The 26,732-nt window shown below is 43.8% G+C and overlaps 1 protein-coding gene across 16 annotated transcripts in view; it reads right to left on the bottom strand.

Moving 5' to 3' along the window:
- Positions 1-9,080: 9,080 nt before the first annotated feature.
- EIF4G3 (eukaryotic translation initiation factor 4 gamma 3) overlaps positions 9,081-26,732 on the bottom strand; it is a 152,422-nt gene continuing 134,770 nt past the window's right edge. For all 16 annotated transcript variants that reach the window (XM_068658534.1, XM_068658535.1, XM_068658536.1 and 13 more), the window contains 11 exons: positions 26,259-26,376; positions 24,771-24,994; positions 22,972-23,087; positions 20,618-20,790; positions 18,277-18,402; positions 17,285-17,366; positions 15,358-15,456; positions 14,275-14,421; positions 12,695-12,776; positions 11,098-11,244; positions 9,081-10,183 (listed from right to left, as the gene is read on the bottom strand). In XM_068658534.1, the coding sequence (XP_068514635.1) occupies positions 10,002-10,183; positions 11,098-11,244; positions 12,695-12,776; positions 14,275-14,421; positions 15,358-15,456; positions 17,285-17,366; positions 18,277-18,402; positions 20,618-20,790; positions 22,972-23,087; positions 24,771-24,994; positions 26,259-26,376 (1,496 nt within the window). In that variant the 3' untranslated portion in view covers positions 9,081-10,001. The remainder of the gene's footprint in view (positions 10,184-11,097; positions 11,245-12,694; positions 12,777-14,274; positions 14,422-15,357; positions 15,457-17,284; positions 17,367-18,276; positions 18,403-20,617; positions 20,791-22,971; positions 23,088-24,770; positions 24,995-26,258; positions 26,377-26,732) is intronic.

The following is a 26,732-nucleotide window of genomic DNA, read 5'->3' as shown; positions in this document are numbered from 1 at the left end:
GACCTTGCATGCTTCGGTGAGGATGCACAGTAGGAAGGGAACAGCGCAGGACAGGGAAATTGCCATCAAACTGTGATTGTGTACAGCACTATCACCATTACAAAATACTTCTAATAACTACTCAGCACCTTCAATACCTTTCCTGTCCTCTCAGGTGCTATGCAACGCTACGAACTCCAACTGGTTCATGGATTTTTTTTCCAAAAATTGTTCAATTTTATTACAGCTTCCAGCAGTCCTAAAGCTTCTACAAATTTGCCTAGAGCTTTGGGTTTTGACTGTATGGTTCAGCTCACAGTTTAAACAAGATCATTTAGACATTGCTACTGTTTAGATGAGTATCCATAAAATTTGCATGTCAAGTGATTTACTGTTTCCAGCCCATATCCTTTAGATGCTTTCCAGAGCAATGCCACATGTTCCACTAGAAACCTGTTGTACTTTGTTATCAGTGCGTCTGGTCACAGAATCACCATTCCAGGGGTTGAAAGCCACTCTCGTTTACTTTCTTACCCCATGCTACCTAATATTTCCTCCCCCTTTTGTCACAATTTTTACTTAAAGTGAATTCTTATAATTTAATAATCACTGACCTGTGTTGTTTAACAGCTGCCTGCCACATACCCTACAAAACATAAGATTATTATTACCTTCATCACGCTGTGCACTGCATACACTGAAATTAGCTTCCACTGCTATATTTGTGATCCTGCTGGCTAAGCGAGCACTGTGTCTTTGTCACCAAATTCTCTTTTAATATTGGCCTGCAGCTTCAAACTTCAATGATGATTGTAATTTAGGCCTTGCCTCTTATGTCCTTATCCCACTTTGACAAATTTATTTTTCCATTTTCATCTTGACTTTTGCATTTGTTTTGTAAAAACTTTTTTTTTTTTTTTTTTTTTTTCTTTTTTTTCAAATTTCAGCCTAGAGTCAGCCTGGCTCAAGGAGAATTTGAGTCTTTTTCTGTTTTGTTCTGCACCTAATTCCAAGCAGGCTGGGGAACTCCTTCCCGTTGCCACATTTTCTCATCCCTAAAGCTTCACATTCTGCTGCTACTTTAGCTTCTCATGCTTTGAAAAACAAATCAAAGATTCCCTGAGATGCCTTCATCAAATTTAAACGAGGTAGCACGTGCCTACAGATTCTGCCCTTTAGACCCGTTTCTGACCGTGTATCTGAGGGAGGTAATTCCAGCTTGGTGTAACCTCGAGGCCAAGGCAAGCTGTAACAGACCCGGCCTGGCGCTGCTGGCAGCCTGACCGTGCTACTGGGTGTTTGTCTGGCTCTGCCAACTTCAGCGTGTGGCCACAGTTGGTAAATTTTCAGCAAACCCATCTATGGAAACCCACAGAGTGCTTGAGCAGGACCGTTGCTCTCCTGTCTCAAAGTTTCTGCTCAGCAAGTGGCACGAAGGCAAATAAAGGCCATGAAGGCACAGTCTGGCTGAGGTTTGCAGCTTGACACAGCTAACAGACAGGGGATTTGCACGGGGAATGGAGCTGAGTATAACTATCCCATAATCATCGCAGACTAATTGCATTTAATTAACGTAGCTCTCACATCCCTACGCAGGGACCTTGCAGAGGGATGAAGCCCCTCGGCAGCACACGCACGTACCAGGTGATGAGGGACTTGTCCGTCTGCATTACAAAACGGCGTCACCGTACCCACAGTCGCTGAGACAGCACACACCATTCTTGTCTTTACACTCAGGCTGCTTTTTACTTCTGGATTTTTTCCAAATGGACGTTTGGAAGAGATGATGCGATGTTCTTTAACCACAATTTTCCACTTTGTTGCTGATTCGGGGCTGGCTTGGCTACTTTACCAAGCATACATCTGTAACAATTCCCAGAACAACAGAATTCTCTTTAATTTATACTTACTCCTTTCAGCAGCAGAGTGGTCCTGTCAGCCCCATATTTTCTGTAACTCTGTGCAAAAATCTCTCCATTTCTGGTTTCGAAGAAATGCATATTCCCTGACACTTTTTGCCCTTCCAAACACCGCCTTTGATCTCTTTATTCATTATCAGCCTCCTAATAATTTTTTTCTCCATACTTTTCCAATGGACCGTCCTACTTTCCACTGGCACCCTATTCCACCTCCCAGCTGCTCTGTTGCTGCCCTCCTAACATCTACCTGTTGAGGCTCCCAGTTAGCTTTTCTTGTCAAACCACTTCCCCTTTTTCAAGTGGTATTCTGTTCATCTGTGCACTTTCAGGCCTGCCCACCCATTTTTATATTAGCTCCTAGCAAATGAGTAAAAATATGCTCAAATATACCAAAGTTTGCTCTGTTCTGGAGCCAAGCTGGCTTTTTATGTCTGATAGAAATGAAGCTGCCACTGGAGCTGACAGAAATCTTGACCAGCAAGGAGGGTCCTTGCAGAACAATGTTGTGGACTACGTAGCCTCCACGGGCTGCTGCTTTTCTAGGGATGCTCTAATCCAAAATAGATCCTTAGTGCTAAAAAGGCTACTGTCATCACTGGGAAAACAGTGCCTGGAAGATGTGAATTTTCCACAGCACTTCGGGGATTACAGTAGTGATTTTTTAACCCCCAGCTGGCAAGTGGAAGCGATGGCTCCCCGAAGCTGGAGAGGCTGAAGTTTACCAGCTCAGCTTTTCACACTGGGACAAAACACCTCTCCCAAAGCTGTGAGTCCCCATGGTTAATATCTGGCAGCAGGAATGCTAGTGTTTTGTTGAATCCCTTTGCTCTCTGAACCAAACACTGTTTCAGATTAAAATTGGTTCACAGCAGGCTGCAGCACACAGCAGGCAGCGGCTGCTCCCGTCACCCGGTCAGGTAATAACTTACTGCCAGGAACACCTCCCAGCTGGGATGCTTTTGCAGCCACAAAAGCTTTTTTTTGGCTGCAGCACATGCACTGTGTGCCCTTGCAATCCGCAGCATGCCCAGCACATTCAGCAGCCTGGCTGGACTCTGGCCTCCATGCTGGTCCTGCAGCCGTAACAGAGCATCGCCATGCCAGCAAGCCTTGCTGGGAAGACAGAAAACCCTCTGGTTGAGCAGGAATTCAAAGCATTTTTGGCCATGGCTCTTGTCTGAGGCATACAAACAGTTCTAGTACTGGCTCACTTGTCTCTCCATGGGAAATCCTGTCTACTGGCTTTTCTTTGAGATTTGTCAGCCACAGCCCAGGCTCCTGCTCAAAATAACCACCTTGTGATGGTGGAGGAAGCCAGAAGAGTCAGATCCGTTTGCCTTTCCTTGGAGGATGGATAAAACACTCGAGTCCTCTCTTTTGCAGAGGTGTGTGAAATTTCTTGTATTTGATGATCACTTTGTATAAAAAATACATCTTGTGTCAGCTGATCCCAAGGCAGGCACTGCTGCTGTAAGACCAGCAGGAAGGAAGCAGCCGGGATGGGCTCCACCAGCCCACTGTTACAGTTTACTTTTGTGACAGATCCCTGGAATTATTTCTGCCCTGAACACCCAAAGCAGGGCTTTGCAGCAGGAGGACAGAGCCGTGGGCTGTGCCATCACCATAAGCTCACGTGGCAGCAGTGCTGCAGCCCTGCAGGGTGCTGAGTGCCCGCTCCCTTCGCAGGCTGCCTGGTTCTGATGAAGCACACAGGTTCCCAGCACAACTCGGTCACACACAGACAATCAGGAGGTGGCAGGCCCAACAGATCATTCACTTAAGACCATCTTTAGAAGTGCAGAGCATTTACACCCAGCATTATTTCAGAATAGCTTGTTCTGAAAAACTGAAACAACCCATTTTCCTCCCCAGGCAAGACCTGAAAGTACCAGCTGAGATGATCTTTTCAGCTCTTCTCTGCAGTGCTGTGGTAGAACACTTCTAACAGTGCTCTCCTCGGTGCTCGTTAATGGTCTGCACCCTGGGAGCTTGGTAGAACTCTGCTTTACGACAACGTCTGCTATTAACCCTCACGGGGGGCTGGAACAAGACAACCAAGCATGCAAAAGCAAGGCTTTACTGTTTTCTCTGCTCACTCTAATCCAAAGGTTTCCAAACTTCCTTAAAGCATCGATTGCCTTCCCCAAGGCCCCTCTTTCCTTTCCAATTTGCAGTCGCAGCACAAACGTCCCTGCAGCTGGGACAGCAATTGCACAGTTGGACAAATTCCCCTTTGGAAAGTACTGAATGGAGCGGGAGCTGGCTTTATTTCTGTTGCCATTTCACTGCAATTTAGCAGCTGGAAATAGGGAAGAGAAACTGGTGCCACATGACCAAAGCTTTCCACAGCTCATGGTCAGGGCATCCCTACAGCAGCATTTAAATAAGCAGGCATTATTTAAGCAAACCACAGCTCCATGGCCATTAATAGGCAGCAAGCAGGGCCCTGCGGAAAACACAAGAGTAGAAAACTTCTGGTTATGTTTCTTCAGATATTTGCAGGGCTTTAGTCACACTGTGGGAAGCTAAGTGGTAATCAATCTCTTGCTTGCTGCAGTTGCTTCTCCACCACCGTGGTTTTCCTGCAATGGCTCCTTGAGGATCATTTATCCATGGAGCTGGGGTGAGGAGCAGCCAAGGACCCTCCAGGTTAAAGCGTCCTCAGCCTCAGGCTCCATCCTACAGTGGCTGCAGCTTGCATGTGGCCCCCAGGCCACACCAGAGCACTGCTTGGGGTTTCTATTGGCATGTGGCCTCTCACACAAGCCTCTGGGTTAGCAGCTTATTAAAAGAAAGCAGCGTGTGAAGAGCTTGCACGTCTGGCTGGGGAGGCCGCTCTGCTGGCCTGGGGTCAGGTAGCAGCAGAGGGCCAACCTCTTCCAAAGAGCAGAGAGGCCAAGCTTTCCCTGCCAGACCGACATAAAATGAGCTCAAAGTGCTTGCTAGGCCAAACATCTGCCCCCCGTTTCATCCCCATGGGCACAGCAGCCCTGCCCGAACCCCTGCTGTCAGCACATCCACCTGTGGCCTTGAGGCTGTCCTGCAGTTACAACCATTTCCCTGGTGTCGCCTTTAGGGAAGCTAGAGGTGTTGGACGTGAGGGCACAAGAGGGTTCTGGGGTGCGTGTCTGATTTTGAGTTTGCTGCCTGCAAAGCTGAACCCTCTCGTGCCTGTGGAACAAATCAAACCAGCGCCAGGGGCATGGCTCCAGTGACTTTTCTGCTCTGCAGCGAACGCTTCTGACACGCCAACCTTCAGGTCCCTTCCCCTGTAAAAATGACTCCTGTTAGGACTAAACGTAGCAGGAATGACCACAGCCACCCTCTTGGCATCAAGATGCCACATTTGCTACTGCTTTCAAGTGTTTTCAGGACACTTGGCAAGTTAATAGGACTTTTTTTAGAAAGGCCCCATTTTACCTTTCTCTGAAAAAAATAAGTCTATAGGGTTGGAACTGAAAGCTCTGGGCCACAGGGAAATGCATCAAGGGCCAACGTAAATTACTACTTGCTTAAACCTGCCTCGTGCACTCCAGTAACTCTCTGCAGCCAAATCCCTTTTCCCAAACCTCTCTTTCCACATGGCCTCTTTGGCTGCCAGCTCCTGCACCAGGGTGTACTGGTCCCAGGCAAAAGTCACAACCACATCCCCTGCAACCAACCCAAGAGCCTGGACTGTGGATGTCCGTGCCAATTCTTTGCAGAGTAACCGTAACATCAGCCATGAGTTTTTGGGTGCTAAAGCCCCAGCTGGAAATGGAAAGCACCCCGGTGCGCCTGTGGGTAGCAGCATGCTGCAGCCTGGGGGGTTCAGGAGCTGCTCAGCTCCAAGGCAAACGCCTTGGACAGCTCTGGCAACTTGAGTGGCAAGCGAAGAGCCCTGCACACCCTCTGCACAGCAGGGGAAAACAGACGAGTGAGCTGAATGCTCGTCAGTCCCCTGCAGCACAGGCAGAGCACAGCTGAAACGTGGCCAGATTTGGCAGTTTTACAGGGGAAAAGCAAGAGTTGCACACCCAGGTCTGCTCCTGGATCTGAGGCATACTGAGAGAAAACAAGGCTAAAATACAAACATGCTAACAGGCGCAGAGAGCAAGGTCTTGTATCTGTGTATTCCCTGACCTCATTGACAGAAACGACTGATCTGGTTCTGAAAACACTTTCCTAGAAAGAAGCCAGCCTTAGGCACACACTTGGCCTGGAAATTTTCTGTTTGACTGCTTCAGGTTGGGAGACATTTCCAGCAATGAAGACAAACAGGGACGTAAGTGATACATCTGTTCCTCCTTACCTGCGCCTTTGATGGCGTGCACAGCTCCGGCACAAGACGGGCTCCCAGCAGTGCAAACGGCTTCTAATGCAGCTCCTTCGTGCTGAGCTGCATCAACTCCCTGCCACGCTCACGAGCCTGCCCAAAAGTCACATTTAAATGCCTTATAGGACTAGGACTGGGGGCGAGAGGGAGGACAAAACCACAAATGTTTAGTATGGGAAATTTGCTGTCCTCCCTGCTTAGGCTTTGCTGTATCTTTACGCAGGAGGTAAGCACAGCTCAGCTCACCTCCCCTCATTCATGTAGAATGAGGCTTCTGCAAATTACATTCCCATGGGAATCTCTTATAATTAATTATCTCCTTTTCTGTTTCATGCATCTCTTACAGTTTTTGTCCTTTAACACCCTAGAAGTGTTGTAAAGATCTTCATGGACAACACTCTGAAGAGCTACAACTGCCTGCAAACCCGGGCTGATTTAGAAGGCGACTGAAAAGCTGCCACAGCTTGGTACGGATGCAGGTAGGCAAGGAGCATGTGAACAATGCAAGGGGAGCAGAGGAAGCAGTTTTGGTCCAAGACTTGTATGAAATGTGCTCCTTGTGGTGACACTTGTGAGATGCTGAACCTTAAAGAAATATATCCACAGCCAGAGGCCCAAAGGTCTAGTGCATAAAGTGCTCACAGGGCTCCATGTGCAGCTTAATTCATCTAAAGATACCGTAAAACTTGCCATGGCGCAAACTCTAATTTTCAGAGCTCTTGGGTAATTCTGAAAACATTCTTAAAACCTCCAAAAACTCACCTGCTGGCACATGCACGACACTAACAGGACAAGCTCCCACTCCCCGGAACAAGTAACATTAAAGCTCAAACAAGGAGGGGAGAGATTTTTCTCCTCTACCCGTGTGCTCACCATTCCCTCCAGCCAGTGTTTTTCCAACTCCCGATTGAAGCTCTCCAAATGAACGTCCCAGCCCTGTCCCACTTTGATTCATGTGGCTGTTCAAAGGCTCTCACAATTTCTACCTTTCTGATTCAAGGCAATCAATACAATAATCACAGTCCTTGCGTGGAGTGGCTGCGGTATCAGAGAGACATTCCCAGCAGGTCTGACGCTGCCCATCCTCTGAGAGGAACTTCATCAGGTGCAAGCACTGCACAACCCAGCATGTATTTGTTCTGATACAAACTCACATCCATTTAATTCAACTATTTAACTGCTATGAACCATCACATACCCACCCTTGTTCTGGCTTCAGTTTACTTTTGCAAGAAGAGCACTCATCACATAACCCACACAACCTGAAAAAAACACACACCTTGAGACCTCCGGGGGGGAGTTTCCATGTGGATGAGCCTTTTGGAGATCCTGAGAGCACCCATCACAAACTGGTGAGCCTGTCTGCAAGGCCAGGGGGGTGTGGGGTTGGAAGGGAAGCAGCTGTGGAGGAGGAAGTGCTGGATGTCATACAAGCAGATACATACATATGCATATATTAAGGATGAGATTTTTTTCTTTTCCTTTTTTTTTTTTTTTAACAAACATCAGAGAAAAGTGTTTTATTATTACTAAAAAAAACCAACCAAACAAAAAAAAAACAAACAATGCTCTAGTGTTTTAGGCCATGGATTCTCTAGCTCAGATTCATGGCGTGGAACACATTAACAGGGAAAATGTCTCATGGACATCTCCCCCTCCAGCCACAACCAGGCACCCTCCTCCCTTCCCCGTGGTGATCAAACAACATCCTTATGCAAGTACAGCAATTGTTTACATGTAAAAGGAAGATTAGGAAAGTATTTAATGTATTTGTAGCCTTTTTTCTTGTTTTCCCTCTTTTTTTTCCTTTTTTTTTTTTTTTTTTTTTTAAAAAAAAAAGGTGATTTAGCAGCTGGAAAGAAAAAGACAGCATCACGTGAGCAGCTAGTGCCGCACAGACCACCAGCAAATGCTCCACAGGTTACTCGCGGTCCACAGACCACAGTTCACAAACTACATTTGAGGGCTTCACAAACTTTGCAGACTGTATTATGGTAGATGCTTCTTCACAGTGAGAGCCAGCAGGTCATCTTTGGTTGTTGAAGAGAGACACACAAGAGACTTAATGTACTCGGCAGCAGCTCAGTTTGGAGGACCGTGTGGCACTGGGGCACGGCTGAGGTCCCTCTGGGCACGGAGCCAACACGCGCTCCGCCCGCACCGCACAGTGACCACTGTAAATCTGTGCCTGGGCTGCGCTCAGACTTCGGACACCACTACGGGGTGGGCAGAGCCAGGAAGAGCACGGCATTGCTCACTGCGCTTGTTCCACTGACTCCTGTAGGTCGCTTTCGTTTTCACCCGTCTGGGCTTTTGGGTTCCTTAGGCACAGCAAGGCAACCAGCAGATGCAAAGGGCGGTGGTAGGAGCTGGGCAGCAACGGATGCGTAAGCCATGGAGAAGGGCTATCGGTTCTCTGCTCGGACAGCTGCAACCTCCGGAGTCACCGCAGTTGCAAGTCCCCAGGACAACGCCACCGTTCCAAGTCACACGAGGCACCGCGGTCATACGGCTGGAAGAACCAGGCTGGGATCGGGTACCGACCGCCCCGAGATCACCTCCCAGCCTTGCAGTGCTGGGAACCAGGCAGACCTACGCGGTGCAGCAGCCCAGCTAGCTGCTCATCGCTCAGCAGCCATTAAGTTCTCTCTGCAGAAAGGGTCTCCCAAGCAGCAACCCCCTATTTTTTTTTTCCTTTCTTTTTTTTTTTTTAAAACAATTGCTCTCACCCCTCTTTTTTTGGTAGACACACATACATACACACACTATATGTACACAATTTGGAACCGAGGATCTACACAATGAAAAGGAAGCCAGCACCGCTCAGAGATGGTGCACACATTCAGCAGCTGTCAAAGGAGAAGTCGTTTTACTTTCTTTTAAACTTGCAATGTTTGTCTTTATTTTGTTCTTTATATTTTGAAAGTGAAAAGAAATAGTATTGAGTCAATTTCTTTTTTTCTTTTTTTTTTTTTTTTTAAATATTTGTTCTATGTATTTACAAGCCTTAAAGTTGCTCTAAAGGTTCTGAAAGTATCACTAGTACTTTTTCCCCAGGGTAGCACTGTTTTGAATGAGTTATTTTCGGAGCACTCTGGTCCGCAGCAGTTTTCTCAAATGCATTTCCTTCCGTTCCAAGGTTATGTATGTTTTGATTACTATTTTCTTTTTAATTTCTGAAGCAAGCTGAGAGGCAGGCAGAAAAATCTGATGACAATTAAAAAAAATTGATCTCTTCCTCATCTAGCTTACCCCAACCCCCTTGAAAAGTTTTGTCTATTTTATCATGCTTTGAAACAAAATTGATGTGCATATGAAGGGGAGGGAAATTTATTTCTCTGCTTTTGTTCTATTATACAATTTGTTTACAGAAACTGCAAATTTAAAAATTACACTGGCATTTGCAGTCCTTAAAATAATAAATTAAAAGTTTTAAACTTTTTTTTTGCTAAACAGATTTGTTTTGCTTTGTGTTTTATGTAAGTATGAGTCCTTGTTTAAAAAGAAAAAAGATTAAAACAGAAAATATTTTCTATAAATAATACATGTATTTTGGTTTAGTGCTCCCGCCCTCAGGTTTGAAGTTTACTTTTTTCAAGTACCTTTTTTCCTCCATGATCACCTTTGTGTTTATCTATTTTTACCTCTCCCACTCGTGCATGTGTGGGGGAAGGGGGGGTCTGCGCGAGAATTGGCCTTGCTGCACTGTGATTGGCGAAGACGTGAAACTTTTTAAAAAAATACTTAAATTGTTTCTTTTTTTTTTTTTTTTCCTGTATTTTTAAGTTTTAATTATCCTCCGACTCCTCTTCGGCCTCCCGTAGCCATGTGAAGAATGCTGTGACAGACTTTAGCGCTACTCCTTTCCCGTTCTGCTCCGCTGGGTCCTTGCTGCTTTCCCACTTGTAGAAGGCATCCTCCGATATTACCTCCTCATCATACAGGCAATCAAAAAACATCCGTAACAAATCTGCAGTAATGGAATAATGGGAGAGAACATCTGTTAGTACTGCGCAGTTTAAGTCAGTAGACAAAGACGCGGTTACGGATAAGGGGATTAATGTGACCTTTAATGCAAGAGATGCAGACACAAGTAAAAGGAAGATCTGTCACTGAGTTATTGCTTCCTGGCTGGTTAGACACAGCTGAGAGGGAAAACAGGTCCCTCTGATGCTGTGGGATAACATATGCTCTGCAGAAAAGGGAAAGTGGCCGTGAGAACATATTATTTAGGGACCGGCTGGCAATGCACAACTGCCCATTCTCCTTTCCATGCAGCTCAGCTGCTCTCCAATACCTGATTTTATGTAGCTCAGCTGGAGAGAGAAAAAATGCCTAGCCCCTTAAAGCTAAGTATGATCAAGTTGGGTGGTTTTGTGCACTCTTTCATTATGTGCTGCAGACTGCCTGGGTACCCTTGTTCCTCTTGCAGTCCCCCGCCTCTTTTCCAACACCATTTGTCAACAGTGGTTCTGGGACAAGACATCAGTTGTCCAACTCCTTTGATGCAGCAAATAATGCAATTACAACGCAGAGTGCTCTCACACGTGCAGGTATTGTAAACCTCAACAGATAACTGTTTTTTTAAAAATCTCTCTTTACACCACTGACATTTGTCCTTCCTTCTGCATGGCTGCTTATAGGATCAATCAGGAGAAAAGTCCACCTCCAGCAAAGCATTTGACAAACTGCAGTTCTCTAAAAGCTGTTATCTGGAGAAGCAGAAACCACTGTATGCTATTTTCTGTCAGCTGCTATGTACAAAGGTAAAACTTTGTTTTCATTGTCAAGAAGAGCACAATCCTCTTCCAGACTCTGTTGCTGGACTTTAACAGAAACAACTTTTCCTTAAGCTGTCAGGGTTCAAGACCCCAGTGCACTTACTAGGAGGCTGATCAAGTTTTACTATTGATGCTTGTAGTGCATAAAGTGCTTGTAGTTCCTTCTCTGTGTCTGAGTCTAGGTACTTCAGTAAGATCGGCACTCTCTGTTTGATAACAGCAGTGTCCACACGGAAGCTAGAAGAGTCCGCTGAAGGGAAGAGAAGAAAATAGGGTCAGCTTCGGTAGATAGCAGCAGTAGTGGATCTTTTATCTCCTTTATTTATCAAGTAGAAATTACAGATACAGGTTAGCTTTGAGAGAAAAGACGATGAGAAACAATAGGAAGTATTTCTGATCAAAGGCTTTTTCTGGAAGTCTTGATTTTTGTGCTTTCCCAATTCAACCAACAGCTGCAGTGCTCCTGGCCCCAACCAGTCAGCTGAAATATACAAATTACAACCTAACTTTGCAGTGCAAATCATGTCCAAAGTGGGTGCAATGGCTGGAGTTAAAATCTCAGCTATATAGAAAGTTTTTAGATTTCCCCCCCTAAAAATAGTAAAGGCAGAAACAGACCCATCAGCTACACACAACATAGGAAATCAGGAACATAAAAATCCATTAGAAGTCTGTCAGCAGCATGGGTAAATTAGCAGCTTTTAAAGTAGATCATACAACACAATTAAGAGATTTTTGAAAACAAAAGAAAAAACCCTCAATTAGAGGCAAGGTCAAAAAGTAAAACAGAACAAGATGTTTCGGATACACCCCCAGCAGAGATTCATCACGAAGCCCTTCAGCATTTGTCATAAAATCCTGTGCCACTTCGCCACTAACACTAGGTGGCATCAGAAAGGTTCCGTTCTCTGAGCAGAAAGGAGCCGGGCCTGCATCTTTCTCCCCACATCCTTCCAACAAAATGAAGCTCAGACCATTTTCTCTGAGCATGACTCTTACAGCTAGGAGCAGAAGCGGGTGCTTTACAAGCACAATTTTTTGTCTTGCCAGATGCCACCAGTAAAATTAAAGAAACCAATGTGAACTGACCAGACATTTCTGTCTGCAGCGCTTTATTCAAGTACCCCTGGAGTCTGAGGCTTCACATGTCTGACTTGGGAATCCACCTCCTCCATTTCCAACCAACTGCTGTACATACAAATAATTCATACAAACTGTCTTTCTAAAAATGTAACTTGCTTTGGACATAAAACTATTAACAAGACAGATACTCAAGCTGGCTTCTATTCTGCAACCCACGTTTCCAACTCACATGTGGCAATCTGCGATGGTAGAGTGCCCACGCAAGCTTGCTGACACAGGAGTGGAAATGCTAATTAACTTAATAACGTCTAGCACATTTCCACCTTCTCTAGAAAAACCAATGAACAATCTGGTATTACTCAGTTGTCTGAAACATCTGCTCATGCAAGGTCACTGGGACACATCATGGCCTTGAGAGCACCCTACCAGCAATGTTCCTGGCTGTCGCAGGGGGAATGCATCCTGCTCCTCAGCACTAAAATTCAACAAAGTTCAAAAATCTTACTGTATGATGATAAACAGCTTGGGGAGGGGGAGGAATGACATAAACCCGACAACTGTAAAATAACTCTTTGCATTTTTTGTTTGTATGGTGTTTTACACTGCAAGTTACTCACCTATAATAGCTGCTTTACAAACTGCTGTCATTAAAGCTCTAAGGAATGTAGGTGAACTCATCTGGCTTTCATCTAGATTAGCCTGAAATCAAGAGTAAATGGACCAGTTAAAAACACGCGGGTGTGTAAGAACAACCGTTTCCAAACTCCACTGCTGAATTTAGCAGGGGAGGTTCATGTTCACGTAAACTGCTCGAGTTGGAACCCAATTCACCCCCATGCAGAACTTCAGCTTTCTCATTCAGTCCCTGGGAATATCTCAGGTACATAAACATGCAACAACAGTTCTCTTGCGATCAATACCCCATTTAACTACTCCCACAACCAGTCATTGTCTCAAGAAAAACTAAAACAACAATACTTGGCATTTACAGCACCCTTATACATTTGCTAAGAGCTTTAGGCTTTTTCAACAAATTTTAAAGAATGCTCCTTGGATACAGATTTGTTTGCTCTGTAGAAGAAATTCACAGAATGGCTACATAACTTGTCCAAGACTACAAAGAGAGCCTGTGGGTGCCCCTAGATTTTCAGTGCTTCTTTCATTCCACTTTCTACTTCTCTAACAGCCACAGAAAATGACATTTCAAATACGTTCCTCCAGCAACAGGAATAACTGAAATGAAGCTGACTGAGATTTAGCTGTAAGCACAGATCTAAATGAATCAGGCTAAGTATCATTACACGCACAATGCTTAAAATCTGGCTTAAAGGATGCAGCCAGAGATAAAGGGCAAAGCCTGGTCCAAAACACTGGGAAAGGTACGTGGTACCCTGAATGACCGCCCAAAGGACATTTTTGCAGCACGGCAGGGCATGCAGTTGGGCAGGGGATCATTTGCTAAGGTCAATCACAAAAAGCAATGAGACATTTTTAATTCATTATTTGAGAAGAAAGAATGTAACAGCATACTCAGTCTAAAAAGTAATCACAAACCAGAAGCAGTGTGTTTGGAGTCTAACAGTCTGTGGGATGTAAGCAGAAAGTTACACAGTTGCACGTTAATACAACTAAAAATCTTTCTTCCTAAAGCCTATGTTGTAGTAACTAATTAACTATATATAAAATTTAATTCTTTGGAAGTGTGATTGCAGAGACCTGATTATTCTAAGTGTTCTAAGCCTAGACAGGAGAACAAAAGAAAAAAAAAAATCAGCATCACAATTACTTCTCAGTTCTGACCGTGCCTAGGTGTGCTGTTTCTTGTTACACCACAACTTAATCAGGCAAGTGTGGAGGCACTGTGGTAGTATAATGGAATCCTTTGAAACAAAAGATGAGAGACAGCTCACCATGAAGATAATTTGTGTCTCAACCAGTAACATACAGGTGAGGGCTGTCAATGCCTCTGAGTTTCCCACCTCAGTGGAACTAACGCAGCAATAAGGAAGGGACTCTGTGCCAGTTACTAGGTCTTGAAGGCTGTCTCCCAGCAGTTTTCCCCCCAGATAACTCGTGCCTGCCACTGTACAAATGCAAAGTGACCCGACAGACTGCAGAGATGCTCCTTCAGATGAGAAAACATTCACAAAAGCAGGTAATAAACTGTGTGCAGGGAGGGTGTAAATAGTTTTTATACCTCTACCCAGTCAAAGATTTGTTCATCATTCGCCTTGTCCTCAACAATGAGTTTATCTAGCTGCTTGTTCAGCTCTTCTGCAGAGAGTTCTTTCTCTGAAAGTGCTTCTGAGGAACTGGAACAGTCAGACTCCGTGAAGTCCAACTTCTGCAACATCAGAAGTGATGATGAGAATTAGTTAAATTAACTTTCCTACTCTGAGTTATACCAAATTGAGGCAGCAAGCTACACTTCATTCTGTTTTGCACATCTTTCAAATGCTAAGCTATCAGTACAACGATTTACATACTTTCTTGTTCCAAATACTACAAAACATTTTACAAATGTGGGAATTGCATTACCCAGCAAACACAATGAGGCACCCCAGAAGAACTCCAGCCCTGCACAGTATGCATATGCACAAAACAAAGTCCATGTTGCTCAACTAAAACTACAGGGAGCTGGATTGCAATTACTAGAGTTGACATTTGCTCAAAAAATTGCAACTAACGCCCCAGTTCTTATAAAATGTGACAGAGGATCTGCAGTCCCCCCACCAATCATCAGGCCTTGGGAACCCATTTCATTTCCTGCGGCGCAGTGCTTCCTAAGAGCCAAAACAGGGCAGTGGATTGCCTGGGGGCTCCAAAAGAAGATCTCCAGCTCCCTCCTTAGGAAGGCAACAACTGGCAACAGCTGCAAAGTGCCCTCCATGAGGCTTGGCTCCTTGCTTTGTGAAACCCTCTGAGATCATTTGCCAGGTGGGACAACTAAATAATTGTTATCATTTATTCTGACCCTTCTGCTTGCAGGACATTAATTCTCATTAATTCTTGAGCTCGTTCCCCCCTTCTGGAGAAATACATCTACTGGAGGAAGCCAGCTGATGGGAGATGCATGCCTCGGATCACAGAGGACAAACCTGCTGGCAGTTCAGAACAGAGGTGCTGGAATCATCTAACCTCACCTTAATGAAGGAGACATTTCATCCCACGACCCATACCAACTATACACAAGGATGGGATGGAACAAGATCCACAAATGGGATGGAAAGCCAAAAGTCAGCGTGAAAAGTCTTTAAGCAGATGCTTGCTCTTAACTCACTTGTTCCATGAGAAAGGTATGTACATCCTCCCCTTCAGGTAAGTAGTCCTTCCAACTGAGGCCAGTCTCCCTCCATAAGGCTCCCACTTTCTTATGGCTCTGAAACACAAATAGTTTGGTCATTTGAAAGACTTGAGAGACAACCATGGGAGCTCACAAAATCTGGAGTGGTGCAGCTGTGTCGGGAGAAATAAAGAACCGTTCAGCCACCAAACAAGATGCCTAGCAATAAAGTGAAAATGTCTGGAAATCCCGTGCAAGAGAAAGCATATACATAATCCTGCCACACGTATACATATCTTGTAAAGTGGTCGAATGCCACAGTGGTGGGTAATAAACAAGGCATAATGTGACATATGGGGTGTGCAACAGCTTCAGCCAGAGGCTACCTATGAGAAGGGACACATCTGAATAAGGCACAGTTTCCCATGGCCATGACAGAGCTGGCAGTTTGATGACTTTGATTTCTCTCCTGCCTCTGCCATTAACTTGCTCCATAACTCATTCCGCCCTGCGCTGGTAAGTCAGCTATTTTTTAGAAAAAAATTATTTACGTGACTATTTTCTGTGCAGAGATCAAACCTCACATTCAGGTACATAACACCAAGTTCACTGTTCAATTTTGAGAATTTGCAAACCTTGAGGAAAGACTTCTTTGCAGCACATATACTATCAACCTACGTTGCACTGGCCTTTTGGTATCCTGTCCAACACAACATATGGACAATTCTGACAAGAATAAAAATCCTAGTAACAACCAGCTCTTTTCCCTCAAATGCTTTGCAAAAACTTTTACCTCATAGCACCTGCACAAGGGACATCGCTGTGTAGCCTAGGTTAAACACTAATAAAAGCAGCTCAATTTTCCATTTACAAAGCAGATTACAATCTTAAATTTACAATGTGGATTATTAAATGCTACTCGTGCATAGTTCCTGCTACAGTTCATCAGGATCTGAATTAGATGACTATTATTGCATTAAAACACCTAACCTGAAATACCCAAGTCCAAGTATTGGACCGGACAAGATAGAGTTATAAAGCTATGCCAGAAACCCAAGCCTGTCTTTCAAATCTTCAGAGCACAGCAGCTTTTCTCTCACAGAACAGAGGAAGGAAAAATAAAATGCAATCAAACAAAAAAGAACATGACTGTCCAAACAAGCATAAGACTAAAATAAATTAAAAGCCACTATTTGTACTGCTAGCCTGAAATGCTCCTGGAACAATCACCCTTATTTGAATGCATGCTAAAAAAAAAAAACAAAAAGGCAAGTGAGGGATTTTACAGGGTTTAAAATAGACACTATCCATAGTGCAGTATTTAGCTGGATAAAAAAAAAAAAAAAAAAAAAAAAGGACAAAAATGGAGACAGAATTATAGGGAAATCACCAAACTGTTCGTACACACGACTGTGAAATGTGTAAGAGAGCTCTAGAAGTTACAGGGTGAAAAGGTGTCACTACCCCTAGTGATGGGTGAGTCTTAAGAGTTGGCAGGTTTAGTTTGGATAAGCATCCAGAAGTCTGAGAGGCCATCTGGAGCTTATCCGAACTCTCAGAACCTCTCCGGTCTGCAAGAACAGCTCTCTCGCAAGATTTCCGGCACTTGCTGCTTCTGGTCAGCCCAGAAATACCTTGAGAATGTCCCTCTTGCAGTATTTCAGCACCCTAGCTTCTGGAAGAAGCCAGGTGCAAAGGTACCTGCAAAAGGGAAAAGTGATGAGAAAAAAAAAGTTAACTTTTTGGAACCTCGCAAGGCTTGGTTTGAAACTGGGGATGAAGAAGAAGCAGGTTTCCTAAGTTATCTGGACTGGCTGGTCCATCCCTAAATGTCTTCTTGTGGGAAATGTGAGCATGTAGGCTTCATGCATAAACATACACTTGTTGCATCCAGCTCTTATCTACAGTAAACCTGGATACTTACCATTTGTTTGCATAGAAGGTGCAAGATTTCAGCAAGCAAGACCCCGGCTCTTCCCACAGGAAGCAAAGGTTTGCTAAATTCTCTAGAATGGAAGAAAAACAGACATTTTTTCTTATAATTTGAATCGTTTCTGAAGACAGTTAAATTCTCATTAAACAGCGCTCCAAGTCTGGAATGCAAGGCAAGGGGTAGTGACCAAACTGAGGCACGAGAACAACTTTAACTTCTGCCAGGGATAAAGGATTTGATCTAGCTAGCACTGCTAATAAAATGGACGTTAGTGATGCAGTGCACTTGCTACAACAGTGCTTATTACCGATATTTTTTTAATTTTTTAGTGAGTTCAAATCCACTCATTTTTTGTGGGATGTTGCATTCAGGTAGGAGGACCCTAAAAGATCGGAGCTTTGGGGGAAAAAAGGCTATTATTTTCTTAATACACTACTTACAGGAAAAGGGAACCATTGAGTTGACTTCTAGTTAATCCCCAAATGTATAAGGACACGTACAAAATAGAGGAACTTTGGTCCTGGAAGCAGTTTCCAGTCTTGCCAACAAGGTTTTGTGCCCATGTTTAAGGCAACACCCAGACAATTGTTACTACACTCCAAGACGTGCATGATACCTTGCTCTCACAAAATCCAATTCTCAGAGCTTCAGCGTGCTTTTGAATGACACTGACTGTATAACATCAGGTTATTTTTCAGCTCAACTGAAACAAACAGGACTGTAGTATACTTATTGATAAAACTTCCACCCCTGAACCATGTCTACAGAGCAGCAAGCTCCCTTCCCATCACAGCTTTCCTTTTGGTGCAAATTAGAGTCCCAAAAAGTATGCAGCAAGCCCTGCAGCAACTCATAGGAGAAGCTGAGCCCTTAATACTATACGTTTTGTATCTGCGACGGGAACCATGTTGTCAAAATACCGTGGCATAGCCAGGCAGATGGCTCTGGCTCAACCGCCACTGAAAAAGAGCAGCAGTACTTACTGTATAAGTTCTCTCATAGAGATTCCTCCTTCTTTTAACATGGGGGTCACCAACTCAGCTAGGTACAACCAAATATGGGGTATATCTATGGCCATATCGTCTGCCATCTCCAAGGTATCTGAAAACCTTTAGGAAAAAGAAGAAAAGCGTCAAACATTAAATACAACTCAAATTGAGGCTTTTCCTGCAAAGTAAATGTCTACATTTAAAAAATCCTTTGTTAAAACAAACCAAGATAACAAAGAATAACAAAGAATACTATTGATGTGTTATGCTTTCTAGTGATTCAAAACTGCTAGGAGTAAATTTCTCTATGCAGTAATGCAGAGCATGTGGAAAATGCGGTGTATTCTGTAAAACCAGTAGGTAGAGACAACACATCCAGGAAAGTTTCATATACAGTAATTCTTATATCCCAGGAACAAGCTGTTTGCTAACCAGCACAAACCTGTATATGTAAACAGCATTTTTGTCTTTAAAAGATCTAATAAATTGAGCCTTCTTAAAAAATCCAAACATTTACAGAAGGGGGATTAATAATAACATAGGTCCAAGTGTAAGGCAATCAGCAAAATGTTGATGAATAAGTAAAACAACGTAAGAGAAAGTTCAATACACAAGAAGGTGGTTGGATTCTTCCTCCACAAGCTATTTGCTCAAACCAGTTAGAGAATGGTCATCAGGAACAGAAACTGCAGCAGGCTGAATTACAAAACTGCTCCCCAACTCTGGAAACCAATACAGTTTCCAGAATTGTTCAAAATTTTTCTTTTTGATAAAAGCCTTGTAGGTAGCTTCACTTTTCATACCTGGTACAAGATAGTAATTTCTCTGGCTCTCCTGCCAGTCCTGATTGGTGTCCATTTCTCCCTTAAAAGCTCAAAAATTCCGGGGTACAGCTTCTAAGCAGGAACCATCACCTTGACTTGTCTCTTTATGTCCTCTGTTCAACTTAGTTTGCCTGACCACTTTTGCCAGAATTTGGTTTCCTGCTGTGTATCTCTCCAGATCTGTGCTGGGACCAGCACTCATCCCATAACCGCTAATTACAGGGTAATTTGCCTTGCATGAATAATAGTAGTGGTTTATAGTGTTCTTCTCATGTGCCCATTGAAAACCATGGTGGGCACTTGCCCTTTCATCAACTTCAGGACCTATTTTATTTTAATTTGTTTATGCCGTATTTAAACCACACATCCTACTATTTCATCATGATACTACTTATTTGGCATCGCAACTACTTGTCCACACCTTAGGAAACACAGGGACAGCTTTAATCACAACCCATTATGGGAACGTGTCGCTTCAAACAACTTGCTTCAATCATCAGCAACTGCATGGACACACACAAGCATGCTACCTGGGGATGTGTTTTGTATTGCTATTTTATACAGTTTTGAACTTAGGCTGCCTAAACTTTTCCCATGAGCCACTCAATTTCATCATGATGAAATTCACTGCCAGATGTGGGTGCATGGGGATCACCACTGGAGCTGTCAGCAGTACCACGGTGAGACAAGATTCAAATAAAAGCAGCAAGATATGCAGAAACTCAGCATTTGAAAGCATTATTTCATCTCCCTGTTCTCTGGCTGCTTTTCACTGCTATCCATTTTAACCACCCTCTTCTAAGCCCTAGCAAGGACTGAGTGGTGCCAGGGATCCCTCCCAGGTTCCTTTTACAACCGGACAGCACTCACATCCAGAGTCAGCTACCATCTGAGAGCTGAAATGAGCCAGCAACAGAAAGTCAGTTCTCTGATGAACACCTTTCCCATCTGAAACCGTATCTGGTGCATGTTCTCCTTCACAGACCCCTGAGGCCATCTCTGCACCCTGAAGTTGAGCTGCCCCAAGCAATGGCACTGTATGGGCGAAGTCTGTTTTCACCAGTGCGAGGGTGACTGCCATTCTGGGGATGCTCCGGACTTCCGACTATGGAGCTTTCAGGCACTAATGTCACATGAAAATTTTTATCTTTTTCCTCCCCTTTTAATCATATTTAATGATTTGCCAAAAGCCAAACATTGACAAACACATTGCAAAATGGAAATCTAAACACACGCATTTAAATATACACCTCCATATTTGCTTAGAAATAAATACTTACATAAGTACAAAAATATTTACTTTCATTAAAGCATCTGAAATAGTTAAAAATACACTAAAATATTTACATTAATTGTCAGTATACCCAGGTGGAAATGCTCCTTCAAAAAGGATGCATGGAGAGAATAGGATATGAAAGCAAAGAGGGAAATCATTCTTGGCCAACACAAACAGTGCTCATCTGCAATGAACGCTCAAGAAAAGTATCCGTTTCTGTGTGCAGAATACAAACCCCTTGAAGAAATCCTGCTTGCTCAGCTTTCCTGACTGCACCAACTGATGTAATAACTGGCCCATGTGATCCCTGGTGATCTGACTCCTCTCAAGTGTCGACTCCACTCCCACTCGCACGAAAACAGGCAGCAGATTCTGGGCACTGAGCTCCTCCACGCACTGCATTGCTTCCTGTTCAAACGACATGCAGGATCATTTGCCTGAACTGCAAACATCAACAAAACAAAACAAGAAGTGGCGCAGAAGGATGTTTACTACTAGCTTCGGGTGCACTGCTTAGCAGCTGGCGTATGGGATGGGGATTTTTCTGATGGCAGGTCAGGAGACTCCTGGCTTTGATTTTTCTTTTGAAAATGGGTATTTATTGAAGATGAAGGTGCTGAACTAGGCTGTGGAACCTCATCCCAAATCACCACTGAAATGGCAATCAGGAATTAAAAAGAAGATGAGAATTTAGACTGTGCAGGCAACAAAATGTTTAGAATAAACTATCATGCTCCAGGGTACAGCTTGGCTGCTAAGCATAAGGACAGGAATTGTCTTCTGGATGCCACCAAAATGCCTATTATTTCATAAAATATCAAGCCAAGTCAAAAAGACGAAATATCTAGCCTGACACAGGAATGCCTGCTTAAAAAAACACACCATATAAAGAAGCAGAAAACGTGGGTACCATGTGAAGGAAAACCTCCTCCTTATAAAGCTTCTACTTTCTGGCATGCACATTTTGCAACCTAAGCAAATAAAATGCTCTTAAATACAGACTTCCAGAGAAACGCTCTGTCACACTTCAAAAGATGTCCACTGTCATCTGCAAAGATCTTCCATTGACTGTCTAGGTTCAGCCCAATGTATCTCAACAGTCTCCTAGCTAAACCCATCTGCTGTTTGTCTTAGGTTATGCCTTTGGTTATCAAGAACTGGCATCCCCAGCTGCAATGCTGGAGGCCCCAGCTGGCTGTTTTCTGCAGGTCAGGATTTCGGCAGTCCCAGACTGCATGCTCAGTCAGAGATCAGACGTGCCTGACGGATCCCCATTTCTCCAGGACAGAGAGGTGACCATGCCGCTGGGCAGCCCTGCTGGCACTGGGCGCTGACGTACAGCTCAACCACTTTCATTTACAGGCAGGTTAAATAGCAAAGACCAAACTCAACACTATTCCTTTGCTATATCCTACATTAACACAAGCACTCATATATGGCCTATTAATGTGAGTTTAAGCTGCGTTTGTCAGAAACTTTGTCACATATGAAGGGCATTGAGATTTTAAAGTTATCAAGTAACTTCTTATTGCAAATGCACTGCCTCAATCTGATGTCCTTTTTAACCAGATGGACACTTGTCTAACACAATTCAACTGTATTCCCATCCAGCCATAAAAAAAAAAGTCATCGTATTTGCAAGCACAGAAACCAGAAACTGAAGCACCTCTTTTAGCCCTGCACATTCAAGGGTTAGACTCTTGAAGTCTACTTGAAAAAGAAAAAGGACTGGAGACTGCTTTGTTAACTGGCCCAGCTGTCCTCTGCCTCCTCCTGCTGAGATCTGCCAAGCCAGCAAGCTTGGGGATATTGCAAATCAAAGAGTATTTTTTCTCCAAATCAGAATTTTCTCCTGAAAAGAATTCTGATACAAACTTCCTGATAACTAGACGACTAGATGTGAGCCCCAAACAAGCCATAAGGATGTTTCCTTTCCTGATTTTAATTGGAAACACTACAAAATGCAAGATGCAATACTATTTTTAGGGTGCCAAACTCGACCCTAGCACTGTCATTTCAAACTTTGTGCGTTTCTAGAATTTATTTCAGCAAAAAATCAAACCATTTGGCTCTGCAGCTAATGTAATACTTCTTGTATAACTCCCTGGACAGGCTAAAAATCCATTTACAAGGGAAACAAAATTGCAACCTTTAACTAGGAAGTTATGACAGCTGCTCGGTAATTTTCAATGTTTATTAAAAATACTCTAGAGTGGTTTGTTCAATATTTAGTATTGCTTTATCTGCCTCCAGATCACAACAGCACATGCTTTGATAACTAAATGAAAACCTCAGTTTATTTTCCCACTAGCATTTCTGCTTCCAAAATTGCAGTTATTATGGAGCTGCTCAGTGATTCATGACAGAAACACATACATCTTCCTACTTAAAACGCACAAACTGGCCTATTTTTCCTACTACCAGCAGGGCAGAAAACGCTCACGGAACTGCTGCCACCCAAATTTTAACAGGCCCCACTGCTTCTGCTACCTCTGAGAACCGGGTGCTTCTGCTGTTCCTGGAGAGAAAATGCTCTCAAGCCCCACAGCTGCAGATCTTTGTGCTACACAAGGTTCTCATTTTGCTTACCTTAAAATCATTAATATGCAAGAACTCATCAATGATAGATTTGCATTTTCTCTCTATTTCTTCTTCTGATAGTGAAGGCTTCTCTTGCACTGGAGCTGGGGGAGCTTCTGGCTTGACTGGTAGAAACAAAAAAAAGCATTTGGAAATGGTAAATCAGAACTGTTTGCAAAGATGACATTTTGAAAACAGAAGTCAGAGCCGTTCCTGCTGGTTGTCCAGCCGCAGTCCATAGCAAGCTTTGCTGTGATAACTGGAACAAAGATGATTTACAAGCAGGAATGCGATGGCTGAAATAACAAGTGCGGGGTGTGCTTTCTGACTCATCATCAGGCCTGCATTGCTTCTTTCTTAGTTACATTTTCCCCTATATGAACTCCCAGTAATGCTGCAAATCAACCTTCTTGTAGAAACAATGGCAGTGACATGGGATGCAACACCTTCAAAGCACTATCAATATGAAATAATTAGGCTTTGAGCTGTTACAGGAGCTCTTGACAGTATGCTACAAATTTTAAACATGCTGACTGTGATGGGCAGCCACCCCAGGTAACCTCCTGGTCACGTTCCCAAACCCCAAAACCTCACTTCCCATGAATTCTTTTATGAACCTTCCTCCCGAAGCAATCAGTGTGCTGTGTCATGGGGGTCAAGATGTATTCCTCGCCACTTCTACTGCAATAGCACTTTCTAGATGTTTCCTAAGGAAGAATCAAAACGCTGTACCTATTGCAAAAGCTGTGTCCACAGGCAATGTCATCTTAAATGTCCTCAATACTTTCTCACTAACAAATCACCTCAAGCTGGCAGGATCAAAAAGCGGGAGCTGCAGCACTGACGACGTGACAAGCCAGCCCAGTGGGTGCTAACACCACGCTGCACTGAGACCTGCTTGGGATGAGGGCTGGCAACAAGGCAGCACTAAAAAGATAGCGTGTATGGTCTGTCCCTGCCCCAGATGGCTGCTCGTGTTCAGGATGGGTAGAAAGGGCTTTACTGGACACTGAAGAGGCAACTGCAGAACTGATTAGGGATTTTGGCCTTGTAGATTGCAGCATATATGAACACTGCTGAAATCAGTGGGATCTGCAGCATGCAGAAACTTGGAGGAAATGCAAGTGCAGGAGAAAGCATGTGGCATTGCACTGAAAATGCTTGGCTCTGGAATTATGCCTTGGGACCACTAAAACAATCCCGACCTCTGCTCTGGCCTGGGGAGGAGGCTACAGTACCCCAGAGAGACGGTGACTGGGAGCTAGGCCTGATTTTATCTTCTAGGTGTGCTGATTTCTGTAACCAGTTGGTGATTAACAAACAACAGACACAAACCCAAATCTCCCTTAAATAACCAGAAAGGCCCCTCCAAGCACCCAACATGCTGTTTTCTGATTCTCTTCAAACCTTGTCTCTGTGACTTATCACAGGAGAAAGGTTTAGGATACGAGATGAACTGAGAAGATGCCCCTTGATTTTGGGGACTTCCGTCCCAGAGACCAGTGGTAAGAATGGGTATCAGTAGGAAGGACAACGCCATTTACTGGTGTTTCACTGGTATCTGCAGCCTTTCAGCTCCAGTGAATCCTAAGGAGTTGGCGATGGGAGATGACTCTAAGGCCTGTATAAATCAGTTGTGTTACAAACCTTTGGGAGGCAGATCTCAACTATCACAGCTTGACAATGTGTCACTGCGGGCCAAATACTCACATCACTGCACAGAAATCTGTCACTTTTACTTACAGATTCTCCCCTTAAGCCTTTTCATGCATTCAGCAAGATTCCCCAAGCACAGACGAGCAGCTTACCAGATTCCTTGGCTTTGTTCCTCTCTGCCTCTGTGCTGTTTCTGTCCATCTCCATGCCGCCTGTTAACTGCTTCACCGTCTCCAGCATCTCTCTCCGCTGCTCCTCTTGTGCCTGATTGTCGAGCAGCAGCTCTTTACTGCTGCTGCCCCGTAGGAAGGTGTTGGGACGGGAGAGGGAAGGTGGGAGAGGTTTGTCATTCTTCTCCCGGCCCGTGCTCCCGCGACTGCAGAACAAAACCACACGCATTTACAGTACAAGTAACCCCTGCTCGCAATTCTGATGTTAGAAAAGATACTGGACAGCTTTCTAGTATTAGCAGGAAAACAAACAAACAAACAAACAATAGCAGCAAACCAGCAGGACTGTCATCTCTACTTTTTACAGCTGTTGCTACACAGAATATAATCAAAATCAACTCAAGTCTCAGAGATGCACAAACACACTCAGAACAAATATTCAGAGAGGACAGGCAGAGACAATGCTTCCTAGAGAATATGTGGAAAAGCAATGAAGTCCTTATAGCACCCGTTTTAAATGTAGAATGGTGACATTTATGATGTAAAAGCACTGATTTACTGTGACATACTCTCAGAGGTGTATTTTTACTCATTTATTGAAAAATATCTTCAGAATATTGAAGGCTATCAACAACAGGTGACAAGGACATGTCCTATTAATTAACGTGTCAACAAGTAAGATGTAAAAAATGTTACCCAAATTGAATAATCTCTAGGTAAGACAGAGTTTTAGGTTAAAAAGAAAGGAATAAGCTTGAGAAAAACTTCAGAGAGACAGACTGACAAAGCAGTATGGCACTGGTGAGCACTGGAAGGAAGAACTAGTGACATTCTAAGTAAACTGTACATTTATAAATCATGTCTTGAGTTACTGAATTATTAAGGTTTAATATATGTTTCATGCTACAAGCAGGAGTGGCTGTAGGCCTGGTGAAACTGGGGCAAGTGAGAGGACTGTGCAGCCTTATGTATGCATCGCATGATGTGGATGCATGGGCAGGCTTGGTCACAGCTAATGGGCAGGGGTCAGGGACAGCCATAGGAATCGAAGAGCCTTGCTAAATCTGTGCAAGGTTTTAGGCATGTTTTCTGGATAAACAAAACAAATTATCTGGCTTAATACGTTACCACTGAGTTCAACCTTCACACCTATTTATTACATTTTATCCGAACAGTTTTGAACATGTTATAAACTACTAACAAATATATCCTTCAGATAAAGGGGGGCTGAGAAATGGAAACTAAAACATTCACCATAACTGCTTTAAAAATTAATACCACCTGTCTCTCCTACGAGAGATAGTATAAAAGTTTAATGTGTTTTAAGTTAATTCGAAGTCCACAGAGGGAAAAATGACCCAGCCATTCCTGGAAACTCAAGGAAATTCTCTTCTTTCTGCATGCTAGTAGCAGCTAGAGCAGCAAGTGAAAAGCGCAAGTGTACAGACAGCTGAAGGGACCAAACCTTACCTTGTTAAGGCCCTGCGAGAATCTAATTCTGAGGATGCAGATGAGGCAGATACAGATGAGACTGGAGGCTGCAGTGCAGAAAATCTGTTCAAACTAGTGGCACTTGGTCGTAAAGAGTCTGGGAGATTTTAAAGACAACACAGGTAAAAGGGACAAGAAGGTCAGTAGCTGCTGACACCTCAGCATCACAAAATCATTTAAGCAATGGCTATTTCCAGAGCGATGGGGAGAGAACGCTTGGGAAGGGGCTGGTCCTGCTCCACTTCATCCCCACTTGTCAGGCAGTCACAAGCACAGATTTCCCTGTAACATACCAGACTTACGGTAATGCCAGCGTTCCATATGAATGCTGTTTTTATTTTGAGGCTGGATTACTGTCATGATTCACCTGCTGGTTGTGTCAAGATGAAAAGCTCTTTTCGGAAAAAATACTTCTCTGCCTTCTCCTGTCTACCCCCCACCCCCTCTTTCCCA

This window comes from Anas acuta, chromosome 22 (assembly GCF_963932015.1).
Source record: "Anas acuta chromosome 22, bAnaAcu1.1, whole genome shotgun sequence".
NCBI lineage: Eukaryota > Metazoa > Chordata > Aves > Anseriformes > Anatidae > Anas > Anas acuta.
This window is presented reverse-complemented; position numbering and strand designations above follow the sequence as displayed.